This window comes from Nyctereutes procyonoides, unplaced genomic scaffold, assembly GCF_905146905.1.
Source record: "Nyctereutes procyonoides isolate TBG_1078 unplaced genomic scaffold, NYPRO_anot_genome, whole genome shotgun sequence".
NCBI classification, from domain to species: domain Eukaryota; kingdom Metazoa; phylum Chordata; class Mammalia; order Carnivora; family Canidae; genus Nyctereutes; species Nyctereutes procyonoides.
In genome coordinates, this window is record NW_026575125.1 from 54,599,568 (window position 1) to 54,627,107 (window position 27,540).

The 27,540-nt window shown below is 39.0% G+C and overlaps 1 protein-coding gene across 1 annotated transcript in view; it reads left to right on the forward strand.

The window, feature by feature from the left end:
• Positions 1-239: 239 nt before the first annotated feature.
• Positions 240-27,540, forward strand: part of MTMR8 (myotubularin related protein 8) — a 65,672-nt gene continuing 38,371 nt past the window's right edge. Inside the window, 4 exon segments of the mRNA XM_055338041.1 lie at positions 240-278; positions 10,107-10,239; positions 11,595-11,611; positions 11,613-11,705. Coding sequence (XP_055194016.1) covers positions 240-278; positions 10,107-10,239; positions 11,595-11,611; positions 11,613-11,705 — 282 coding nt within the window.

Here is a 27,540-nt window from a genome sequence, read left to right on the forward strand (position 1 = left end):
ACTGCAATCTCCCAGTCCACACTGGCCTAGATGCTCCTGGGGGCAGGCATGTGTGCACTGATCTGCACAGCTTGCAGGGCGCCCAAAGGCAAGAGAGTTCTCACTGTCCTGTGCCCTCCCCATTTCCACCTGTCCCAAGGGGAACGAAAGATCACCGGCTTTGTCCACTTGGGCGCTCTGTGATCTGGGGCCTTCTGCCACTTGATCTGCACTTCTGGGGACCGCGTCTCCTAAAGGAAATGGAGTACTGCCACCTCCGTCTGGAGCCGGGCTCTAGGGTAAACGGAGCTTCCGAGCTGGCCTGCCTAACTGATTGGCTTCTCCCAAATGCCCTGGAGGGCTGCAGCCCTCCAGCCCTTTACTAATATAGGACCCGCATTTGCCATGAGCTTTCCCCTGGGTGCCCCTCTTCTTATACTGACTTCAGGAATCTTGAGGCTTCACCACCCCTCCTGAGATTCTTCCCAATTTCCCTACCAAGCACTTTTCTATCAGTGAAAACTCCGGTGTGGATTTTTAAAGTTCCCGGTTTTCTAGGGCTGAGCTTTACTGCTCCAGAGGTTTTTCCTTTCTGATTTAGCCCTGCTAATCGCGATTCCCCTCCCCCAGTTTATTCTTTTTTGATTTTTTGTTTTTTCGCCTTCCTACCTTGTTAGAAGTGAAAACTTTATTCTCTGTAGCATTACAACTATTCTCTCTTTAAATCTCAGGTCGAACTCGTAGGTGTTCAGGATGTTTTGAAAGTTATTTAGATACGTTTGTGGGGCCAGATGAGTTGAGGACCCCTATTCCTCCGCCATCTTACCTGTGTGTCTTTTTTTTTTTTTACTGTATTTTTGGAATCCATTTGCTAGTATTTTGTTGAAGATGTTTGCATCTATGTTCTTCAGAGATGTTGTTTAGTAGTTCTCTTCTGTGGTGTCATTATCTTGGTTTGATACTAGAGTAATACCAGCCTCATAGAATGAATTTGTGTATTTTTTTCTTCTATATTCTGGAAAAGTTTGAGAGAAAAATAGGTATTATCTCTTCTTTAAACATTTAATAGAATTCTCCTGTCCAGCCTCATGGTCCTAGACTTGTTTTTTGGGAATTTTTGATTACTAATACAATTTCATTGATTGTAATCAGTATGTTCAAATTTTCTATTTCATATCACTTCCGTTTTGGTGAGTTATGTGTTTCCAGGAATTGATCCATTTCTTCTAGGTTGTCCAATTTGTTGACCTATAATTTTGCCTAATATTCTTTTACAATTGTTTGTATTTCTCTGATGTTGGTTGTTATTTCTCCTTGCTCATTTGTGATTTTGTATATTTGGGAGCCTCTCTTTTGTTTTCTTTTCTATGAGTCTGTCTAGAGGTTTAGCAATTTTGTTGATCTTTTCAAAGAACCACCCTTTGGGTTCATTGATATATTCTATTGTTTATTTACTTTCTCTATCATTTATTTTTACTCTAGTCTATTTTTTCTTTTATGCTTTTTATTTATATTCCAGTTGGAGTTAACATACAGTGCAATATTAATTTCACCTATAGAATTTAGTGATTCATCACTTCCATACAACACCTAGTGCTCATCACAGACAGTGCCTTCCTTAATACCAATCACCCATTTGAACCATCCCCCACCTCCTCTCCAGCAACCCCTCTCCTGTTTGTTTTTTATAGACTGAATTAGCTTAATAGTTTGCCACTTTATTTTCCCCCTTTGTTCACCTGTTTGTTTCTTAAGTTTCATATGAGTGAAATTATATGGTATTTGTCTTTCTCTGACTGATTTATTTTACTTAGCATAACACACTATGGTTCCATCCATGTCATTGCAAATGGAAAGATGTCATTCTTTTTGATGGCTATTATTCCATTATATAAATATACCACAATTTCTTTATCCCTTCATCTACCAAAAGACATCTGGGCTCTTTCCCATGTTTTGGTTATTGTTGATATTACTAGTATAAACTTTGGGGTGCATGTGCCCATGTGAATCTCTATGATTGTATCCTTTGGATTAGTACCTAGTAGTATAATTGCCGGTCATATGGTAGCTCTGTTTTTAACTTTTTGAGGAACTCCCATACTGTTGTCCAGAGTGCCTACAGCACTTTGCACCAACAGTGTAAGTGGATTCCCTTTTCTCTATATCCTTGCCAATATTTTTTTTTCTGACTTGTTTATTTGAACCATTCTGACTGGTGTATGATAGTATCTTTCTGTGGTTTTGATTTGTATTTCCCTGATGCTGAATGATGTTGAGCATCTTTTCATGTGTCTGATATCCATTTCTCTATCTTCCTTTGAATAATGTCTGCTAATATATTCTGCCCATTTCTTGACTGAATTTTTAAGTTTTTTGGGTGTTGAGCTTGATAATTCTTGATAAATTTTGGATAGTAGCCCTTTATCTGATAAAATATTTGCAAGTATCTTCTACCATTCTGTACCTTGTATTTTAGAGGTATTGATTTTTTCCCTTGCTCTGCAAAAGCTTTTAATCTGAGACAGTCCCAATAGATCATTTTTGTTTTTGTTTCCTCTGGATATGTGTCTAGCTAGTAGTTGCTGTGGCTGAGTTTAGAGGTTGCTGCCGTGTTCTCCAGGATTTTGATGGATTCTTGTCTCACATGTAGATCTTTCATCCATTTTGAGTTTATCTTTGTGTATGGTGAAAGAGAGTGGTCTAGTCTTCAGGAAGTGTTTCTGGTGTACATTCTGTGATTTTGATATTTGGCTGCTCTTTCCCACTGACCAGTTCCCTGCAGATCTCCTCCGTGCTTGCATTGGGGCAGCAGGGAGGTGCTGTTTGGACCTTTAGCTAGGTGTGCTTTGATTTATTTGTTAAAATAAGCTTTTTTGGGGGAGGAAGAATAAAAAAGCCTGATCCAACAAAAAGACAAAAAGAGAAAAAGGAAGAGAATGAGAAACCCAGACAATCAAAAAACATAAGCCTGATTAGGAAGGAAAGGAACAAGGAAAATTAAAAAAAAAACCTAATCCAAAAGAAAGAAGAAAGGAAATTAAAAAACCCCAAATAGCAATGAAACAAGAAACTATAAACCTGATTCCAAAGAAAAGAAAAAAAAAGGAAAAATAAAAGTAAAGTCTATTCATATTTCCACCAGAACTGCAGGTGACTGAGTTTTTGAAGCAGCCTGTGATCATTAGACTTGGTGCATGTGGAGTGCTGCCTGTACTGGTCTTCTGGGGGAGAGACCCACTACCCTGGCTCAAAGTCAGTCCTGCCCCAGTAATATTCACTTCTTAGGCATAGGGAGGCAGTGTTTGGTGTAAGCTGCACACTCCTATAATGGAGGTGCTTTATTGTTTTCTGATGTTCCATTGTTTTTGTGGTGAGGGAGTGAATGGCTCCACCTTACTCTTTTCCCTGGACAGGGAATCTCACACCTTCCACCGCTGAAGAAGGCTTCACAGGGACGCCTGGGTGGCTCAGTGTTTGGGAGTCTGCCTTTGGTTCAGGGCCTGATCCCGGGATCTGAGATCAAGTCCCACATCGGACTCCCTGTAAGGAGTCTGCTTCTCCCTCTGCCTGTGTTTCTGCTTCTCTCTCTGTGTCTCTCATGAATAAATAAAATCTTTTTAAAAAATGAATAAGCCTTCACAGAATAGTGAGGGATGTCAGCATGCTGGTGCCAGATTTGCTACATTTTATCTTTGGAGTGCTGATGCAATTCAAAGTTCTAAAACTTAAAGAAGGCTGCACCACTTGTACCTGTTTCTCTTCTATAGAAGAACCTCACTGTGCTGTGTCTGTTGTCTTTGTCTCAGAAAAATAGCTTCATGTCTGTTTTGTGCATGAAATGTGTGGTGTGACACTATGAAAAGCAGTGACCAGTTATCCACTCTCTGCATGCACCTCTGTCCCTTGCCAATGAAAAACCATTTTTCTGGTGCCTGCAGTATCTTTTGTCTTTGGAGAGGCACTATAGTTTCTTTCAAATGTACAGCAGGAAGGGGAACATTCTCTTCTTGTGCAACCCAAGAGAGAAAGGATGCAGTTTGCTCCCAGGCCAACAGCTTCCTTATCTCCAGGTGTACATGCCACAGCTCCACTCCAACGAAAGTCTTGCACTTCCAAAATCTTTGAGTTTGAGCTCCACACACTGTTCGCTAAAAGCCTATGACACTCAGTATCCCTTGCTTCCCAGTCCATGGTCCAAAGAAGTTTTTGTCTTGTGTGAACCCAACACCGCACCTTTAAAAATCCCTTTCTCTTTCTTTCCCTTTTCTCTCCCTGTGGAAATTGTTCCCTCCCCTACACGGAATTGATTTTTCTCTCCCCCAGTTCACTTCCATGCTCTTTGCACCTGTCGTGGTGTCTCCCTCCAACCATGGAGATCCTTATCTCATTCCTTAGATTTATTTCCTGGGTGTTCCAAGTGATGTGATCTCAATACAGCTGTGTCCAAGAGACTAGGAAATCCCAAGATCCCCCTACTTCTCCACTATCTTAACTCCCAGACTGGCTGAGTTTTAAAACTCCAAACATTATAGACCTGACCTAGTGTGTTAGGTACTTGAGCTGGTCTTCTGGGAGTGGTCTTGCCATGCTGGTATTGATGCAAGTTTGACACAGAAACACCAGAGCAGAGGAGCATGGGGTTTGGAGCAAATCACACTAAAAACCCAGTGCCCAGTTAGTGCACCTGCTGTCTCTGCACCTATGCTCAGGAGTAGGGTGGGGAAATGGCACTGGCTCATTTTTCCCTGGAGAGGCAACTGCACCACTGTGAGATGTGCTCCAAGAAGGGAGAACCGTCTCTGCTAGTGTGTCTCAGGTAATTCACAGATCATGCCCTCTGCCAACAGGTTACTTACCTTCCCTCCCTAAGAAGTACTGCAGTGCTCTGGGGGTTCTATACTAGCCATACCATAGACTTCTAAATCTTCAATTTTTGAGCCCCGCTGGTTGGAAAAAACTAAAAAAATCAACCCCTCTCATTTTCCCAGTCAGTGGTTTTGGGGAATTATTTTTCTTTTTTGATACTCTGTGCCTTCCTATTTCTCTCTCTCATCTCTTTTCACAAGCAGGGTTCCCTCACCTTTGCAGAACCTACGATCTGTTTCTCCCCAAAACTGCATCTCTTCACCTCCTACCTTCCATGATGTGGCCTCCTCTTTCCCTCTAGTTGTGCAGTTTGTTCCATCAGTCCTCAGATCGATTCCTTGGGTATTCAGAATGATTTGATACTTATCTCCCTGTTATTGAGGGATGAGGCAAGCCTAAGGTCCTCATATTACTCTGTCATCTTAGTTCCTTCTCTGCCTTAGTCTTTATTATTTCCTTCCTATGAAATATCCGGCTTCAGATTTTGTTTGTTCTTTTTCTAACTCTTTTAGGTGTAAAGTTAGCTTGTTTGTTTGAGGGGTTTCCTGTTTCTTCAGGTAGCCCTGTATTGCTATAAACTCCCCTCTTAGACTGATTTTTCTGTATCCCAATGATTTTGATTATATTGTTTTCATTTTCATTTGTTTCCATGTAATTTTTTATTACCTCTTTTATTTCTTGGTTGACCCATTCATTGTTTGGTGGCATGTTATTTAACCTGCATGTATTTGTGTTCTTTCCAGATTTCTTTTAGTGGTTGATTTCTAGTTTCATAGTGTTGTGGTCGTTAAAGATGCATGGTATAACTCTGATCTTTCTAAATTTGTTGAGACTTTTTTGGTGGCCTAATAGGTTGTCTATTCTTGAAAATGTATCATGTGCACCAGAAAAGAATTTGTATTGTGCTGTTTTAGGAAGGAACATTTTTAATGTTATCTGTTAAATCCATCTATTCCAGAGTGTCTTTTAAGCCATTGCACACTTGTTGATTTTCTGTTTGAATTATTGGTCTACTCATTTAGGTGGGTTTTAAACATTTCCTGCTATTATTGTATTAGTGTGGATTAGTTCCTTTATTTTTGTTATGAATTGTTTTATGTATTTATGTTCTGCTACGTTGGGTGCACCAGTATTTATAACTGTTATATCTTTTTGTTTGATTGTCCTTTTATTGTATAGTGTCCTTCTTTGTCTCTTGTTACAGTCTTTGTTTTAAAGTGTAGTTTGTCTAGTATAAGTATTGCTACCCTGACTGTCTTCTGACATTCATTTTCAAGATAAATGTTTCTCCATCCCCTCACTTTCAATCTGCAGGTGTCTTTACATTTGAAATGAGACTCTTGTAGACAGAATATAGATGGTGTTTATCCACGTTCTCATTCTATGTTTTTTGATTAGAGTGTTTATTCCCGTCACACTGAAAACAATTATTGACAGATACTAATATTTTGACAGATACTGCCATTTTGTTTCTTGTTTTGTGTTTTTTTTTATAGTTTTTCTATGATCCTTTTCTGCTCTCTTTCATGGTTTCTTGGCTTTTTTTAGTGATATATGTAGATTCCTTTCTTTTGATTCTTTGTATATGAATTACTGGTTTTTGATTTATGGTTATGATTAGGTTTGTATATAACATCTGCATATAGCTGTCTATATTAAGTTACTGGTAGCTTCAGTTTGAATCCATTCTCTACTTTTCTCCCTCTAAGTTTTTAGTATGATGTTGTATTTTACATGCTTTCGTTTTGTGAATCCCTTGACTGACTTTACAGATACAGATATTTTTACTGCTTTTTTGCTTCCAACTTTTCATACTGTCACTTATGGCCTTTGATTTCCAACCAGAGTCCTCTAGTATTTCTTTTAGGGGTGATTTAGTGGTCATGAACTCCTTCAGTTTTGTTTGTCTGAGAAACTCTTTATCTATCCTTCTAGTCTGAATGATAGCCTTGCTGGTTAGAGTATTCTTGGATGCAGATTTTTTTTCCTTTCAGCATTTTGAATATATCATTTCACTCTCTTCTGGCCTGCCAAGCTTCTGGTGAAAAATACACTCATAGTCTTACACTTCCTGGATTTTTTGTTCTCTCTTCATCTGAGATCCCTTTAATGTGAATGTTATGCTTCAGGGAGTCACTGAATTCCCAAGGCCTTTTCTCATTTTGCAAAAATCTATTTCTCTTATTTGTTTATCTTGTTTATTTTCCATTACTCTCTCTTCCAGGTCTTTAATTTGTTCCTCTGCTTCCTCTAGCCTGGTATTTATTTCATCAAGTGTGTTTTTTATTTCATTTATTGTATTCTTATCTGTTTGGTTCTTTCTTATCTCATTGTTAATCATCTCACTGATGTCCTCTACTATGTTCTCAAGTCAAGTGAAATTCTCTATGATCATTACTTTAAATTCTCTACCTGGCATATTATTTATATCTGTTTTGCTTAGGTCTCTTGCTGTTTTTTTTTTCTGTTCTTTGATTTGCAACATAATTATCTGTCTTGTCATTTTATTTAACTCTCTCTGTGTTTATTTGTCTCAGGAAATTCAGTTATGTTTCTTGTTCTTGAAGATAATGGTCTTATGAGGAAGAGGTCCTGTAGTGGCATACAGTGAAGTGTTCCCTGTACACCAGTACCTGGTGCATGAAGAAGTGTCTCTTATGTGTTTCGTGTGCTCTGCTATTTTAGTGCTGGCTACATTTTCCCTGCAGGTCAGTTGTCTGCAGAGGCTCTATGCCTATTGTGAGCTGTGTTTGGTACCTAGCTCATGGGGCACATTGTAACAATTTATATGTTGATCTCTTGTGAAATGATATATGCCTCTGCTCCTGGAACTGAGGTCCCACAAAACATGCAGTTTGGGAAATGATGTGTGTGTGAGTCTTCTAGGGTAGGTGCTTCACAGTTCAGGAACTGAGGCGAAGGTGTCTGGAAAGGATGTATCCACCAAAATGTGGGGGCACAGGGCTTGATGAAAGCAAGTTAGTTAGTGAGGTCGGGTGCCACATTGGTTCTCTCAGGTGGCCATGTGTTTATGGCGAGGGGCAGGGAAGTGAAATGGCATCTGCCAGCTCCTTTGTTCCTGGATGGAGCTCCCTGCAATCCTTGCCTCTCCAGGCCATCCTCTGAAGTGTGTAAATAATTCTCCCTCCAGTGCCCCAGCATTTTTCAAGCTACTACTTCCATGCTGTAGCTCTCCTGGGTGTTATTTTTGCTGTGTCTTTAAGCATGAGGACTCCATTTCCTAATGCCCTCTGGTGTCTTCCAGAGGGGAACTTATTGATTTCTAAAATCTAGGCTTTAAGTCCCAGTGGTTGTCATGAAATTTGTCACCTCTCACTTTCAAAGCCAGATATTATAAGGGTTCATCTTCTTCGTGTGGGCTCCAAGGTGTGATAGCCTGTTTGTCACCCTTCACCATGCCCCCGGTTCCCTGTGGACTGTGGACAGCCAAGGTCTATTTTGCTCCCAAACCACATCTCCACTCTTCCTACCTTCTACAATGTGGCCTCTTCTCTACCTTTAGTTGTGGAGGTTGTTCTGTCAGTCTTCAGGTCATTTTTTGAGTTATTTATGTTGATCGGAGTATTACCTAGTGACACCCATGGAATGAGGGAAGCTTAGGTTCTTCCTACTCTGCCATATTCCCAGCCTCCCTCCTGAGCCTATTTTTTATGTGAATGATAATATCTTATCTATCTATCCATCTATCTTGATGGGCTGTAGTGAGGATTAAATTAGATAATATATGTAAAGGATCTAGCAGAGTCTGGCACATATTTGTGGCTCAGTAAATATTAGATCTCTTCACTGCTTGAACATTAGGCTGCTAATAGATAGCTGTTCCTCAGATTTGCCAAACATTTTCCCAAAGAGTGTATCCTGGTATGATATAGGTAGCTATCTGCAGTAGTTGGGCTTTCTAGTGCTGCCCAGATGTAGGTAAAGACTGCTGTAATTACTGTTTTATTTGCTGAAGCATCCATCAATCATAGTAAACCTCCTTGCTACTAGGTAGCTGCTACTTGTGCCTCTGCAGATATCCTTTAACATTTGTCATTAACTTAATGAAAGCTTAGTGACATTGTCTGTGTGATAAGAGATCAAACTTAGATTATATTTTTCCCTTTAACAAGTATCTTGCATTCAAAACAGTATGTTGACACACAGGCTCTTTTTCTTTGCATGTGTTAAGGTGAGTAGTTTGTGCTTTTGAGGTTTTAATGGCATTCGTTTCTATTACTACAAAAACTACACCCTGTCCATTTTACATGTTCTTCCTGCCTTCTGAAATGCATAGTACTGGACAATGAGAAAATAGGCCAGACAACAGAAAATTATTTAATTAGTAATATGGTTAGCACCATAGAATGTATCATGGCTGCTTTTTAGTTTATGTATTAATATTTCTTATCTGAAAGTCACCTTTATTCTCTACCCTGACCAACACTCTTCATATAACCTAGAAATATTCTGATTATCAGAAGCTCAGTGTAGTGTTAAAATAGTTCTTGGTATCCCATTTCAATTTCATCAGTGAGTGAGTTATTTATCTGATGAAGTAATGCATTAGACATTTTTATAGAATAGCTATTTAATATTAATTGGCCCTGAAGCTCTTATATTTCTTTCTAGAGCTTTCCAACTGTAAGGATTTTTGAACTCTCACATGTTCCTTGGCATAAAGGCTTTTCAGCCAATAAAATATTGTTTGTGATATGAAGTTCAAAATTATTTCAGTTCTTCAGATCAGATATCCTCATAGCTGCCATATCTTGTAAGCAGGAATCACTAAATCTCCCTCTCTTTCCCTATACTATTTTGTTCCTTAAGATAGCTGATGTAAAATTCAGCGAAATTTTCTCCATTCCAGAATATGTCCTGTCTGATTTAACTTAGTTTAATTTTTTATTTTTTCTAAAGATTTTATTTATTTATTCATGAGACACACACACACACACAGAGAGAGAGAGAGAGAGAGAGAGAGAGAGAGAGAGAGAAAGAGAGAAAGAGGCAGAGACACAGGCAGAGGGAGAAGCAGGCTCCCTGCAGGGAGCCTGATGTGGGACTCAATCCCGGATCCCCAGGATCATGCCCTGGGCGGAAGGTGGCGCTAAACTGCTGAGCCACCTGGGCTGCCCATGATTTAACTTCTTTTTAAATGGATAAGATTTAAAACTGTTTAGAATGAGACATTATTGATGAACCCTATTCTTTCATCATTTACCCTATTTGCTCTATTATGTCCTCAACTACTGCAGTTGAGTGCCATGGTCAACCAAGCAGCTTGGAAAGAGTATGAAAATGAAGACAGCTATGCCAACATTCACTTCAGTTTACTGGGCATTGAGAACATCCATGTCATATGGAGCAGCCTGCAGAACCTCTTGGAAGGTACAGGGATTTCACCTTGGCTAGTCCAGAGACCATAGTCTTACATTATCATATACACAAAAAGCATGCCTGATTTGGGGTGAAATGTAAAAGCAACAGGTGAGCAGAGTCAATAGATGACAAGGGTTTTTTTTATTATAATATGAATCCAGTTTACATAATACTGAGTTATGCAATGTTGGTCTGGCAGAGGAACTAAGATGTTCAGTTTCATAACTTAGTAGAGTCTATCTGGGTTCAGTTGCTGTAGAAATCATTTCTCTCTATAGAGTTGCAGAGACTGATGTTTAGGAGTGGGTAGATCAACATAAGTATAAATGAATTTGGGATTTATTTCATCGTCTAACATAACCACATCTAATCTACTCTAAGGAGTCAGAATGATTTCGTCAATGTGACGGTGAAGGAGATGAATTGATAGGAGAGACATTTGGGGTCATTTGCCATTACTGCAAAATAATGGATGAGAAAAGAGGCAAGGTGAGATTGGGGCCTTCCAGGATTCTTGAGTCTAGAACATTTTTCCCAAACCCACTAAACAGGATTCCATAATACAGTAAAGAAGAGATCTTGAAAAACTGTCTTCTTCAGTGCACTCTGTTTTTCATCTCTTTTCTTCAACTTTGTACTTATATTGTCTACCAGAATTTTTCCCTTATGACTCTTATGTGATCCTGTCTCTCAATCTGTATCATTTTTAGGATATTAGGGTTTGTCTTCTTGGGTTCTTCCTCTTTTCTTTTTTTTCTCAGAATTTCTATAGAAGTATGAGTAAAAGGGACTTTTCACAGATTTTTGAGACAAAAGAATGCCTTCTGCTAGGTAATCAGTGCAAAGTGCCTGAAAATTGGGGATTTGTTTTCAACCTGTTGAGATAGCACAGGGCTACAGAAAGTAGGTAGGATTGTGAGAATAGAGACAGATGTTAAGGGCCTGCAGAGTAAGTGAAACTAATAATACACTATATGTTAATTAATTGAATTTAAATAAATTTTTTAAAAGAGCCTGCAGAGTTAGGGTGAATGGGTGGAATTAGGATGATAATAAAATGTATTTTCTAATTAGAGGGGATGTTGATATTTTCTTATGAATGCTGAGTCAGTCTTCTAGCTCTCCAGAGATTTCTGTGGGCTTGGGGGTTAGTTAAGCAACTCAAAAAACCCCAGATACCTGACCTGTGGGTTATGATAGAGTCTAGCCCTAGTCTTGTCCTTGACTCACTGTTTGGTTTCCAACATATCATTTAAACTCTCTATGCCTTAGCTTCCTCATTTATAAAATGAGGATCCACTTTGTTCCCTTGAATAAAGTGAGGTTACTATGAATTTCAATCTCTGCTTCCTTCTCTACCTTAGTTTGTGAACTGAAAACTCCCAACAATGAGTGAATTTCTTAGTGGCCTGGAGAGCTCAGGGTGGTTGAGACACATTAAAGCTATTATGGATTCTGGAGTTTTCATTGCAAAGGTAATAATTATTAAAAACTTGCACTAAGCTTAATTATGGGATCTCTTGAGATAGTAAATGTATCATGGTGTAAAGAATAGAGGAAAGAAACTTAGTTTCTAGATTCAGCTTTACCACTAATTCACTGTATGTCCTGGCAAATCTCCTCCCTCTTTTGAGTTTGAGTTTCTCCATCTGTAAAATAAAGTTGTTGGATGAGAATCTAATGGTATAACATTTTGGGGACCCACAGAACTCTTTAGGGATGTGATTGACCCTTCCCCCTGGAAAAATATACATATGGCTATGGACTTTAATTTCAGGAAAGGGACCACAATTTTATTTTTATAAATAGCATTTCATTTATTTTAAGTAGGTTCCATGCTCAATGTAGGGCTCCAATTCATGACCCTGAAATCAAGAATTGCACACTCTACTGAATGAGCCAGCCAGGTGCCCCATAGAGTGTCTACAGAACCCTGGACCTCAGGTAAAAGTCTTAGATAGTATCTAATGGTTCTTTCACCTCAAATACTTTCTAAAGTATTTCTGACTTGATCCTGAGGTATTAGGTGGAAGTAAGACTTAGTGGAAATTAAATTGGCAGAGTTTGTATGGGTTTTTAGAGCTCTGAGTATAAAGCAGAACATTCTGACTTCTTTGGATAGGTCTGCTTCTGAATACAGTCTGGGCAGGCTTTATCACTCATTTATGCTGATTCACTTAGTTTCTGACCTCCAGAATCCTGGCCTCTGCGTCATTTAATAGGTAATGTAAAAAAAAAAAGCTTGGAATGTGTATTTTCTCATTTTAGGTTTTGTTTATATATTCCTCCATGAGAATTCTCCCTCTTTTTTCCACCCCTATTATTTGGTATAAGAAAGAAAAAGAAAGAATGATTTTTCATCTCTCTGCTGTCATTTTTTTTTTCAGCGGAGGCTACCGGAGATACGTAGTCTCTGACTTAAGAGACTTGAAGAGTGTGTATAAATAACTGCTTTAAATATCCAGTCCCAATGTTTTTTGCTTTCCTGGTCCCATTACCTAAATTTTTCATTGCAATATGTTTTTAATGTTTACTCTCTGACCCCCTTGGCTGTTTCAAGCCCACTGTTCTAAGAACTCTTCATACTGTTCCTTTTCACATACATGTTCCTGTATGCAAACATCTGTATTCCTTTCCTAAAACTGATTTCATTAGACCAAAGACAGTGAGGATGGAGAAGAGGGATAGATTGAATAGACAGTAAAACCTCATAAATATTGGTTTAATTTTAAAAAGTGGATGAAAAAACAATAGGCTTGGGATTGCACAATTATACTGTGCTCTTCATTTCTATTACCACCTATCCAGTATCCTAAGTTTGGAAACTCAGTCACCTTTGAATTCTCTCTTCCCCTCCATCTGGCAATTTTTTATTCCTGTAAGTTCTACATTTTTTTAAGCTCTACATTTTTTATAAAAGGTTTTATTTATTTATTCATGAGAGAGAGAGAGAGAGAAGCAGGTTCCATGCAGGGAGCCTGATGTGGGACTTGATCCCGGGTCTCCAGGATCACGCCCTGGGCCGAAGGCAGACACTAAATAGTTGAGCCACCCAGGGATCTCCACTGTCAGTTCTACCTTAAAAGTGTTCCTCGAAGCTGTCCGTCCTTTCTAAGCCTCTGGTGCCACTTCCCTAGTTAAGACATTCATCATCATCTGTTGTCTAAAGTACTATGACTTTCTAACTGGTTTGTCTATATTAGGTGCTCCCCGATTTTGACACCAAATTGCTTCTAAAGTCATTTTCTTGAACATAATCTGATAATGTCACTTTATTTTTTTATTCCAGGATAATTAACATGCAGTGTTATGTTAGTTTCAGGTGGACAATATAATGATTCAACAATTCTGTATGTTACTCAGTACTCATCATGATAAGTGCACTGTTGGTGGAACTGTAAACTGGTGCAGCCACTCTGGAAAACAGTATGAAGGTTCTGCAAAAAATTAAAAATAGAATTACCATATGATCTAGTAATTCCACTATTATTTACCCAAAGAAAATGAAACAATAATTCAAAAAGATCTATGCACCCCTATGTTTATTGCAGCATTATTGACAGCCTACATATGAAAAGTAACAGTGTCCATCCATAGGTGAATGGATAAAGATATGATATGAGTAAAATATGTGATAATGCCACTTTAAACTCAAAATCCTCCAATGGCTCTTCCCATTGAACATAAGATCCTGGCAATAGTGAAAGTTATTGCTTCCAAAAAACTATAATACTCTTTCTCTCTCATTATCTCAATATTATTTACGTTTTTCTCATTACAAAACTTGTACGTTATCAAAGAAGTAGACATTTTGGAAATATATAACATAAATTGTGAATGTTCTCTGTAGTTTTCCCCACAATACACACATCACTGTTTTTATTTTTAAGATTTTATTCATTCATTCGTGAGACACACAGAGAGAGAGAGGGTCAGGGACACAGGCAGAGGAAGAAGCAGGCTCCACACAGGGAGCCTGACACAGGACTTGAACCCAGCTCTGGGGATCCTGCCCTGAGCCAAAGGCAGATGCTCAACCCTGAGCCACCCAGGCATCCCCATATCACTGTTAATAGTTTAATGTGTATGCCTCTAGATCAGAATTATCTATTTGAATTTTTTAATTTTATTTTTTAAAATTTACATTCAATTTGCCAACATATAGTATAGCACACAGTGCTGATCACATCACATGCTCTCCTTAATGCCTGTCACCTAGTTACCCCATCCTCCCACCCATCTCCCCTTCTGCAACCCTTTGTTCATTTCCCAGAGTCAGGAGAGAGACTCTTGACTATTTTAAATTTTTACAACATGTTCTAGATCTGTACTAATATAATAGCCAGTAGCCACATGTGGAAATTGTGTACTCAAAATGTGGCTAGTAATACTGAGGAACTGAGTTTTTAATTTTAATTAATTTAAATTTAAATAGCCACTTGTGCTAGTGACAACCATTTTGCACAGTACAGCTGTACAGTTTTTCAACATAATACTTACATATGTTATTACTACTTTGTGAAAATGGAATTATATTTTGCATATCATTTTGCAACCGATTTTTTATACTTAATATAAAATAAACATTTTCCAGGATAGCTCAGTCAGTATTACCTCATTCTTTTCAGTGACATACTCCATTATATGAATCTACCAGAGCCACCTGTAAATGAGCAAATCTGTTTTTCCCAATTTTTCACAAATGCAGAAATTATCACACCAAATGCCCTTGAACATATATCTTTATAGGTGTGGAGTTTCTCAGAACTGGGTTTTCTCAGTCCAAGTATGAATATTTCAAACTTTAGTAGATGTCAAATTGCCCTCCAAATAGGTAGTACCAGTTTCCATTGCCACCAGCATTGCCTATTGCTCCACATTGCCAACAATGGTTATCATCAGTCTTTTTTATCTTTGCCAATATGATGTGATGCATTTTATTTCATGCATTAATTTGCATTCATTTATTATTGAAATTAAGCATCTTTTCCTGTTCACCAGTGACTTTCACTTTATTTGGAACCCTAAGGAAAGAGTAGAGTTATCATTGTCAGGCCTCTAATACCACTTGAGATGTCTGGCTAACTGAAAGTTAAAAATTTTGAGAACATTTTTTCCAGGTTTCTGTAATCTTTGTCTTACCTATAACCCATCTGTCCTAGGAATATGAATTCTCTTATTCTTTCTACAGCAAAGGTTACTTATTTTCTCATATTCCATGAAGAGTAGGGCAGGTTAAGTACTCCTCTTGCTCCTTACAAAACTCCTTCCTCCTTTCAGGTCTATTTTATTTAGCTATATCACTCTATATCTCTCCCAAGTTACTCTCTCTCCTCCATTAAGGACTTTGGGAGTGGCCTTACCACCTTCCTCTCCATACTGATTCTTTCCCTTATCCCAGGAGATTTGAATATCCATGTTCAAACTATCAAATACTGCACTGTTAGTTCTTTGAGCATTTATGGTCTAGTTCTCACACTCTTTTTTTTAAAAAAAGATTTTATTTATTCATGAGAGACAGAGAGAGAGAGAGAGAGAGACAGAGACAGAGACACAGGCAGAGGGAGAAGCAGGCTCCATATAGGGAGCCCAAACTGGGACTTGATCCCGGGTCTCCAGGATCATACTCCAGGCCAAAGGCGGTGCTAAACCGTTGAGCCACCTGGGTTGCCTAGTTCTCAAACTCTTAATCCAACTAGTCTGGATCTTCTATCCCATAGAGACCTCCACACTTTGTTTTTATTTATTTTCATTTTTTATTTTTTTATAAATATATCTTTTATTGGTGTTCAATTTGCCAACATATAGAATAACAACCAGTGCTCATCCCATCAAGTGCCCCGCTCAGTGCCTGTCACCCCCAACCCCCGCCCACCTCCCTTTCTATAACCCATAGTTCATTTCCCAGAGTTAGGAGTCTCCCATGTTCTGTCTACTTTCTGATATTTCCCAATCATTTTTTCTCCTTTCCCCTTATTCCCTTTCACTATTTTTATATTCTCCAAATGAATGAGACCATATAATGTTTGTCCTTCTCCGATTGACTTATTTCACTCAGCATAATACCCTCCAGTTCCATCCACATAGAAGCAAATGGTGGGTATTTGCCGTTTCTAATGACTGAGTAATATTCCATTGTATACATATACCACATCTTTATCCATTCATCTTTCAATGGACACCGAGGCTCCTTCCACAGTTTGGCTATTGTGGACATGGCTGCTATAAACATCGGGATGCAGGTGTCCTGGCATTTCACTGCATCTGTATCTTTGGGGTAAATCCCCAGCAGGGCAATTGCTGGGTCATAGGGCAGAACTATTTTAACTCTTTGAGGAAGCTCCACACAGATTTCCAGAGTGACTGCACCAGTTCACATTCCCACCAACAATGCAAGAGGGTTCCCCTTTCTCCACATCCTCTCCAACATTTGTGGTTTCCTGCCTTGTTAATTTTCCCCATTCTCACTGGTGTGAGGTGGTATCTCATTGTGCTTTTGATTTGTATTTCCCTGATGGCAAGTGATGCAGAGCATTTTCTCATGTGCTTGTTGGCCATGTCTATGTCTTCCTCTGTGAGATTTCTGTTCAGGTCTTTTGCCCATTTCATGATTGGATTGTTGTTTCTTTGGTATTGAGTTTAATAAGTTCTTTATAGATCTTGGACACTAGCCCTTTATCTGATACGTCATTTGCAAATATCTTCTCCCATTCTGTAGGTTGTCTTTGAGTTTTGTTGACTGTATCCTTTTCTGTGCAAAAGTTTCTTATCTTGATGAAGTCCCAATAGTTCATTTTTGCTTTTGTTTCTTTTGCCTTCATGGATGTATCTTGGAAAAAGTTACTGTGGCCAAGTTCAAAAAGGGTGCTGCCTTGGTGTTGGTAGTGATCTCTCCTTTCTCATTCATGATTTTATTAATTTGAGTCCTTTCTCTCTTCTTTTTAATGAGGCTGGCTAATGGTTTATCTATCTTATTAATTCTTTCAAAGAACAAACTCCTGGTGTTGCTGATCTTGTCCGTAGTTCTTCTGGTCTCTACTTCATTGAGTTCTGCTCGAATCTTTATTAACTCTCTTCTTCTGCTGGGTGTAGGATCTATTTCTGTTTTTTCTCCAGCTCCTTTAGGTGCAAGGTTAGCTTTTGTATTTGAGTTCTTTCCAGTGTTTGGATGGATGCTTGTATTGCAAAGTATTTCCCCCTCAGGACTGCTTTTGCTGATTCCCAAAGATTTTGAATGGTTGTATCTTCATTCTTTTTAGTTTCCATGAATCTTTTAATTATTCCTTAATTTCCTGGTTGACCCTTTCATCTTTTAGCAGGATGGTCCTTAACCTCCACATGTTTGAAATCCTTCCAAACTTCTCCTTGTGATTTAGTTCTAGTTTCAAAGCATTATGGTCTGAAAGTATGCAGGGAACAATCCCAATCTTTTGGTATCAGTTAAGACCTGATTTGTAACCCAGTATGTGGTCTATTCTGGAGAAAGTTCCATGTGCACCTGAGAAGAATGTGTATTCAGTTGCTTTTGGATGTAAAGTTCTGTAAATATCAGTGAAATCCATCTGGTCCAGTGTATCATTTAAGCTCTTGTTTATTTGGAGATGTTGTGCTTAGAAGACTTATCGATTGTAGAAAGCGATACATTGAAGTCACCAAGTGTAAGTGTATTATTATCTAATTACTTCTTAACTTTGGTTATTTTTTTTATGATAGTCAGAGAGAGAGAGAGAGAGAGAGAGAGAGAGAGAGGCAGAGACACAGGCAGAGGGAGAAGCAGGCTCCATGCACCGGGAGCCTGATGTGGGACTCGATCCCGGGTCTCCAGGATCGCGCCCTGGGCCAAAGGCAGGTGCCAAACCGCTGCGCCACCCAGGGATCCCCTTAACTTTGGTTACTAATTGATTGATATACTTCACAATTCCCACATTTGGGACATATATATTGATGATTGTTAAGTCCTCTTGTTGGATAGATTCTCAATGGGGAAGCACTGGGAGCCTTTCCCCTAAGATCAGGAAAACACAGGGATGTCCACCCTCACTACTGCTATTCAACATAGTACTGGAAATCCTAGCCTCAGTAATCAGACAACAAAAAGACATTAAAGGCATTCAAATTGGCAAAGAAGAAGTCAAACTCTCCCTCTTCGCTGATGACATGATACTCTATATAGAAAATCCAAAAGCCTCCACTCCAAGATTGCTAGAACTCATACAGCAATTTGGCAGCATGGCAGGATACAAAATAAATGCCCAGAAGTCAGTGGCATCTCTATACACTAACAATGAGACTGAAGAAGGAGAAATTAAGGAGTCGATCCCATTTACAATTGCACCCAGAAGCATAAGATACCTAGGAATAAACCTAACCAAAGAGGTAAAGGATCTTTGCCCTAAAAACTATAGAACACTTGTGAAAGAAATTGAGGAAGACACAAAGAGATGGAAAAATATTCCATGCTCATGGATTGGCAGAATTAATATTGTGAAAATGTCAATGTTACGCAGGGCAATTTACACGTTTAATGCAATCCCTATCAAAATACCATGGACTTTTTTCAGAGACTTAGAACAAATTATTTTAAGATTTGTGTGGAATCAGAAAAGACCCCGAATAGCCAGGGGAATTTTAAAAAAGAAAACCATAGCTGGGGGCATCACAATGCCAGATTTCAGGTTGTACTACAAAGCTGTGTTCATCAAGACAGTGTGGTACTGGCACAAAAACAGACACATAGATCAATGGAACAGAATAGAGAATCCAGAAGTGGACCCTCAACATTATGGTCAACTAATATTCGACAAAGGAGGAAAGACTATCCACTGGAAGAAAGACAGTCTCTTCAATAAATGGTGCTGGGAAAATTGGACAGCCACATGCAGAAGAATGAAAGTTGACCACTCTCTTGCACCATACACAAAGATAAACTCAAAATAGATGAAAGATCTAAATGTGAGACAAGGTTCCATCAAAATCCTAGAGGAGAACACAGGCAACACCCTTTTTGAACTCAGTCACAGTAACTTCTTGCAAGATACATCCACGAAGGCAAAAGAAACAAAAGCAAAAAATGAACTATTGGGACTTCATCAAGATAAGAAGCTTTTGCACAGCAAAGGGTACACTCAACAAAACTAAAAGACAACCTACAGAATGGGAGAAGATATTTGCAAATGATGTATCAGATAAAGGGCTAGTGTCCAAGATCTATAAAAAACTTATTAAACTCCACAGCAAAGAAACAAACAATCCAATCATGAAATGGGCAAAAGACCTGAACAGATATCTAACAGAGGAAGACATAGACATGGCCAACAAGCACATGAGAAAATGCTCCGAATCACTTGCCATCAGGGAAATACAAATCAAAACCACAATGAGATACCACCTCACCCCAGTGAGAATGGGGAAAATTAACAAGGCAGGAAACCACAAATGTTGGAGAGGATGTGGAGAAAGGGGAACCCTGTTGCACTGTTGGTGGGAATGTGAACTGGTGCAGCCACTCTGGATAACTGTGTGGAGGTTCCTCAAACAGTTAAAAATATATCTGCCCTACGACCCAGCAATTGCATACTGGGGATTTACCTCAAAGACACAGATGCAGTGAAGCCCCGGAACACCTGCATCCCGATGTTTATAGCAGCCATGTCCACAATAGCCAAACTGTGGAACGAGCCTCGGTGTCTATCGGAAGATGATTGGGTAAAGAAGATGTGGTCTATGTATATAATGGAATATTACTCAGCCATTAGAAACGACAAATACCCACCATTTGCTTCGAGGTTGGGGGACTTGGAGGGTATTATGCTGAGTGAAATAAGTCAATTGGAGAAGGACAAACATTACATGGTCTCATTCATTTGGGGAATATAAAAATTAGTGAAAAGGATTAAATGGGAAAGGAGAGAAAATGAGTGGGAAATATCAGAGATGGTGACAGAACACGAGAGACTCCTAACTCTGGGAAATGAACAAAGGGGTGGTGGAAGGGGAGTTGTCCGGAGGGATGGGGTGACTGGGTGACAGGCACTGGGGGGGGGGTGACTTGATGGGATGAGCACTGGGTGTTATGCTTATGTTGGCAAATTGAACTCCAATAAACATTAATTTATAAAATTAAAAAAATATATATATATAGAAAACAAAACAAAAAAACAATTGTCTATCTTTGTAATTTATCAGTTTCAGTATTAAATATCGTGGTGTTGATCAATATTTATTGACTTTATGGGGATCCTCTCTATCTCTTGGATCTGAATTCCTATTTTATTCCCCTGTTTAGGGAAGGTCTCAGGTATGATTTGTTCAAATATACTTGGTGTTCCTCTGTCTCTCATCCTCTTCTGGAATTCCAATGATACATAAATACTTCCTTCTCAGGCTATCACTTATTTTCCTAATTCTTTCCTCATGCTCTTTTAATTGTTTTTATCTTTTTTCCTCAGTTTCCTTCCTTACGATCAATTTTTCTTCTATGTCCCTCACTTTCTTTCCCATCTCATTAATCCTAGCTGGTAGGACATCCAGTTTGGATTGCATCTCATTTAATCTGTTTTTAATTTCTGCCTCTATTCTTCTATTCTATCCTTTCAATTCTTCAGAACAATATCTCTAGACTCCTTTATGCTCTTTTCTAGAGCCGCCAGTAGCTTTAAAATTGTGCTTTTGAATTGACTTTCTGACATCGTATTGAAATCCACATTTTGTAACTCTGTGGCAGGAGTACTGTTTCTGGTTCTTTCTTTTGTGGTAAATTCTTCCTTCCAGTCAATTTGTCCACTGTAGAGTGGTTGTATGAGCAGGCTGAATCAAAAATATCAACCATGATATAAGTAAAATACACCCTCAATGATTACAAAGATATTAGGACCAGAAGATAAAAGAAAAAGTAGCACAGGACAAAATAAAAGAAAAGAACCACTAAAGTGAAAAATTTTAAGACCAAGTAGTAAAAATAAAAGCCCCCAAACCACGAACAAGAAGAAAGAATAAGAAAACAAGAAAAAAATTAAAGAAAGGAGGAAAAAGAGGGAAAAACGTTGGGCTGCTGGTGGTAATAAAGTGGTAGTGGAAGGAGATTGTATTCTACCTGAGGGGTCCTATAGGTTGATCCTCTTGGTTCTGAGTGTATTTCTTCTGTATGTTAGGAGATGCTCAATCCCAAATTTATATAAACCATCAATACTTACATAAAGCCCTAACATTGACCTGGAAAACATAAGTAAGAGAAAAGAAGGAGGTAGAATGGGAAGGAAGAGAGAATATAATCTTACCGAATTAACAAGAATGGCATTCCACTTAGTTCTGGGTGTATGCTGGTCATGTTTTAGAAGGTATCAACTTCTAGCATTGTAAAACAAAATGAGTTAGAGAAAACGGAATACACAAAACTCCATATTTCGTACATCTACCAAAATTAAATTGAATATGTTGAAGGGAGTCCAGAAGTGAAAATTTATCTAAAACATGTAATTGTAGAAATATGAAATTCAAAAAGGAGAAAACTTAAAAATGAAGAGCTGGTAAAACACTAGTTAAGGTGGGAAATGAGATAAAATATTGAAAATTTTTAGTCTGATATAAAAATAGTCGTAATGGGAAAAAAAGGGACCCTCTAGTTCCATATACTATTTTCCCTCAGTCCTGGAGCTTTCCGGTGCTGCTTGGTCAATAATCTTGCTCTTCTCTTGTTCTTCCAGCTGGTTTTCTGGGAAAAAGATCTGCTGTGGTGATTATCAGGTGACTGCCTGGGAAGACATGCCCCACCTCTTGCCAGGCGCTGGGCTCAGTGTGAGCTATTTGTCCCGTGAGGCCTTTGTTTCCTAGAGGCCCTTGCTCTCCCAGGCACAAGGGGAAGCAAAGAGGAAAAATAACAATGGCATTGGCCAGATTTCTAACTCTGGATTCGAGCTCCCTGAGAGTAACTAACTGCCGTCTCCCAGTTTACACTGGCCTAGATGCTCCCAGTGTCCGCCATGGGTGCACTAATATGCACAGTTTGCATGGCGCCCAGTCGCAGGGGAGTTCTCATGTCCTGTGCCTTCCCCAATTCTGCCTGTCCCAGGGGGAATGCAGGATTGCCAGCTTTGTCGGATTGGGTGCCCTTAGATCCGGGGCCCTGTGTCTCTGTATCCATGCTCTCAGGCACTGCCTCTCCTGAAGGGAATGGGGCTCAACCTCCTCCATCCATAGCCAGCCTGTCTATACCAGCTGACTTCTCCCAAATGCCACGGAGGGTTGCAGTGATCCAGCCCTTTACTGATATTGGACCATGGTTTGTGTTGAGCTTTTGCCCCAGGCACGCGTCACTGGGAATCATGAAACTTCACTGCTCTTCCTGGGATTTTGGCCAATTTCCCTGCTAAGCACTTTTCCATCAGAGAAGACTCTGGCGTGGATTTTTAAAGTTCCCACTTCTCCAGGGGTGGGCTTTCCTGTCCTGTAGGCTTTCACTGCTCTGCTTTAGCCCGGCTACTCACAGTTCCCCCTCCCCACTTTATTCTTACTTATTATTTATTTATTTATTTATTTAAAAAAATTATTGAAGTTTGATTTGCCAACATATAATAAAGCACTCAGCTTATTTATTTTTCACCTTCCTACTTTCCTTAAAAGGAGACCTTTCCTCTCTGTAGCATTCCAGCTATTCTCTCTTTAAATCTCAGGTCAAATCCATAGGTATTCAGGATGTTTTGCAAGTTATCTAGGTAAGTTTATGGGACTGGATGAATTGAGGACCCCTATTCCTCCACTATTTTGCTCACTTCGCTCTCATTGTACTTTTGATTTGTATTTCCCAGATGATGAATGATGTTTAGCATCTTGTGTCTATTAGCTATCTGAATGTCTTCCTTGGATAAATGTCTATTCATGTCTTATGTCCATTTCCTAATTGGATTAATTGTTTTTTTTCAGAGGTGAGTTTGATGAGTTCTTTATATATTTTGGATACTAACCCTTGATCCAATGTCTTTTGCAAGTATCTTCTCCTTTATGTAGGCTGCCTTTTAGTATTGTCGATTGTTTCCTTTACTGTGCAGAAAACTTTATTTTGATGAAGTTACAATAGTTCACTTTTGCTTTTGGTTCCCTTACTACCAGTGATGGGTCTAGAAAGAAGTTGCTACAGTTGAGGTCAAAGAGATTGCTGCCGGTGTTCTTCTCTAGGATTTTAATGGATTCCTGTTTCTTATTTAGGCCTTTTGAACTTATTTTAGTGTATGGTGTAAGAAAGTGGTCCAGTTTCATTCTGCGTGTTACTGTCCAGTTTTCCCAACACCATTTGTTGAAGATTTTTCCATTAGATATTCTTTTCTGCTTTGTTGAAGATTAGTTGACCTTAGAGTTGAGGGTCCATTTCTGGATACTCTCTTCTGTTCTATTGATCAATGTATTTGTTTTTGTACGTGTTGACTACAACTTTGTAATATCATTTGAAGTCTGGGATCATGATGCTTCCAGCTTTGCTCTGCTTTTCAGGAGGGTTTCGCCTATTCTGGATCTTTTGTGGTTCCATATAAATTTTAGGATAGTTTATTCTAACTCTGAAAAAAATACTGGTGATATTTTGATAAAGATTGCATTAAATGTATAGATTGCTTTGAGTAGTATAGACATTTTAACATTTTTTGTTCTTCCAACCCAGAGCAACTATTACCCCTTTGGTTAAGTTTATTCTGAAGTAAGCTGTTGTTTGGGTGTATTTGTAAATAAACTTGATACCATAATTTCTTTTTAAGCCACTCATTATTGGTGTATAGAAATGCAACATATTTCTTTTTTTATTTTTCTGTATATTTTTTATTGTAGTTCAATTTGCCAACAAATAATATAACACCCAGTACTCATCCCATCAAATGCCCCTCTCAGTGCCCATCACCCAGTCACGCCATCCCACTGCCCAAATCCCCTTCCACTACTCCCTGTTCATTTCCCAGAGTTAGGAGTCTCCCATATTTTGTCACTCTCTCTAATTTTTCCCACTCATTTTCTCTCCTTTCCTCTATAATCCTTTTCACTATTTTTTATATTCCCCATATGAGTGAAACTATATAATGATTGACCGTCTCCAATTGACTTACTTCACTCAGCATAATACCCTACAATTCCCTCTACATCAAAGCAAATGGTGGGTATTTGTTGTTTATACTGACTACTATTCCATTGTATATACACACCTCATCTTTTTTATCCATTAATCTTTCGATGGACACTAAGGCTCCTTCCACAGTTTGGCCACCAGGGACATGCTGCTATAAACATTTGGGTTCTGGAGTCCTAGCATTTCACTACATCTGTCTCATTGAGGAAAATCCAACCCAATTGCTGCATTTTTGGGTAGCTCTATTTTTAACTCTTTGAGAAACCTCCACACAGTTTTCCAGAGTGGCTGTAGCAGTTCACATTCCCACCAGCAGTACAAGAGGGTTCCCCTTTCTCCACATCCTCTCCAACATTTGTTATTCCTGTCTTGTTAATATTCACCATTCTCACTGGTATGCGTGGTATCCATTGTGGTTTTGATTTGTATTTCCCTGATCGCAAGTGATGCAGAGCATTTTCTCATATGCTTGTTGGCCATGTGTATGTCTTCCTCTGTGAAATTTCTGTTCATGTCCTTGATGTTGAGTTTAATAAGTTCTTTATAGATCTTGGATACTAGCCCTTTATCTGATATGTCATTTGCAAATGTCTTCTCCTATTCTGTAGGTTGTCTTTTACTTTTGATAACTGTTTCTTTTGCTGTGCAGAAGCTTTATATCTTAAGTCCCAATAGTTTATTTTTGCTTTTGTTTCCATTGCCTTCATAGATGTATCTTGAAAGCAGTTGCTGTGGCCAAGTTCAAAAAGGGTGTTGCCTGTGTTCTCCACAAGGATTTTGATGGATTCTTGTCTCACACTGTATCTTTCATTCATTTTAGCTTGTGTATGCTGTAAGAGAATGGTCCAGTTACATTTTTCTGCACATAGCTGTCCATATTTCCCAGCACCATTTATTGAAGAGACTGTCCTTTCTCCAGTGGATAGTCTTTCCTGCTTTGTCGAATATTAGTTGACCATAAAGTTGAAGGCACATTTCTGGGTTCTCTATTCTGTTCCATTGATCTATGTGTCTGTTTTTTTTAATTTAATTTAATTTTTTATTTTTTATAATAAATTTATTTTTTATTGGTGTTCAATTTGCCAACATACAGAATAACACCCAGTGCTCATCCCGTCAAGTGCCCCCCTCAGTGCCCATCACCCATTCGCCCCCACCCCCTGCCCTCCTTCCCTTCCACCACCCCTAGTTCGTTTCCCAGAGTTTGGAGTCTTTATGTTCTGTCTCCCTTTCTGATATTTCCCCACACACTTCTCCCTTCCCTTCTATTCCCTTTCACTATGTTTTAGAGTCCCCAAATGAATGAGACCATATAATGTCTGTCCTTCTCCGACTGACTTACTTCACTCAGCATAATACCCTCCAGTTCCATCCACGTTGAAGCAAATGGTGGGTATTTGTCATTTCTAATGGCTGAGTAATATTCCATTGTATACATAAACCACATCTTCTTTATCCATTCATCTTTTGATGGACACTGAGGCTCCTTCCACAGTTTGGCTATTGTGGACATTGCTGATAGAAATATAGGGGTGCAGGTGTCCCGGCATTTCACTGCATCTGTATCTTTGGGGTAAATCCCCAACAGTGCAATTGCTGGGTCATAGGGGAGGTCTATTTTTAACTCTTTGAGGAAGCTCCACACAGTTTTCCAGAATGGCTGCACCAGTTCACATTCCCACCAACAGTGTAAGAGGGTTCCCTTTTCTCCTATGTGTCTGTTTTTGTGTCAGTACCACACTGGCATGAAGACCACAGCTTTGTAGTACATCTTGAAATCCGGCATTGTGATGCCCCAGCTCTGGTTTCTTTTTGAATATTCCCCTGGATATTCAGGGTCATTTCTGATTCCACACAAATCTTAAGATGATTGGTTCCAACTCTCTGAAGAATGTCCATGGAATTTTTATAGGGATTGCATTAAATGTGTAAATTGCCCTGGGTAGCAAGATATTTTCACAACATTAATTCTTCCAGTGCAAGAGCATGGAATATTTTTCCATCTCTTTGTGTCTTCCTCAATTTCTTTCAGAAGTGTTCTGTAGTTTTCAGGGTATAGATCCTATACCTCTTTGGTTAGGCTTATTCCTAGGTATCTTATGCTTTTGGGTGCAATTGTAAATGGGAATTACTCCTTAATTTCTCTCTCCTCAGACTCATTGTTAGTGTATAGAAATGCCACCGATTTCTGGGCATTCATTATGTATCCTGCCACATTGCTGAGTTGCTGTCTGAGCTCTAGCAATCTTGGGATGGAGTCTTTTGGGTTTTCTATGTACATTATCATGTCATCTGCAAAGAGAGAGTTTGACTCTTTCTTTGCAAATTGAATGCCTTTTATCTTTTTGTTGTCTGATTGCTGAGGCTAGGACTTCTAGTACTATTTAGTTTTTTCTAAAGATTTTATTTATCCATGAGAGACATAGAGAGAGAGAGAGGCAGAGACACAGGCAGAGGGAGAAGCAGACTCCATGCAGGGAGCCTGATGTGGGACTCCATCCCGAGTCTCCAGGATCAAGCCCAGGACTGAAGGCAGCCCTAAACCCCTGAGCCACCTGGGCAGCCCTCTATTACTATTTTGAATAGCATTTGTGAGAGTGGACATCCTTGTCATTTTCCTGATCTTAGGAGATAAGCTCTGAGTATTTCTCCATAAAGAATGATATTTGCTTTGGGATTTTCATAGATGGCTTTTAAGAGGCTGAGGAATGTTCCCTCTACCCCTACACTCTGAAGCGTTTTGATCAGGAACGGATGCTGTCTTTTGTCAAATGCTTTCTCTGCATCTATTGAGAGGATCATATGGTTATTGTTTTTTCTCACGTTGATATGATCTATCACATTGATTGCTTTGCGAGTGTTGAAAGCCTTGCATCCCAGGGATAAATCCCAGATTCTTAATATACTGTTGGATCCTATTAGCTAATATCTTGTTGAGAATTTTTGCATCTGTGTTCATCAGGGATATTGGTCTATAATTCTCCTTTTTTGGTGGGGTCTTTTGTTTTGGAATTAAGGTGATGCTAGCCTCATACAACGAGTTTGGAAGTATTCTGTCCCTTTCTGTCTTTCTGAACAGCCTTAGTAGAATAGGTATTGTTTCTTCATTAAACATTTGATAGAGGGATCCCTGGGTGGTGCAGCAGTTTGGCGCCTGCCTTTGGCCCAGGGCGTGACCCTGGAGACCCGGGATCGAATCCCATATC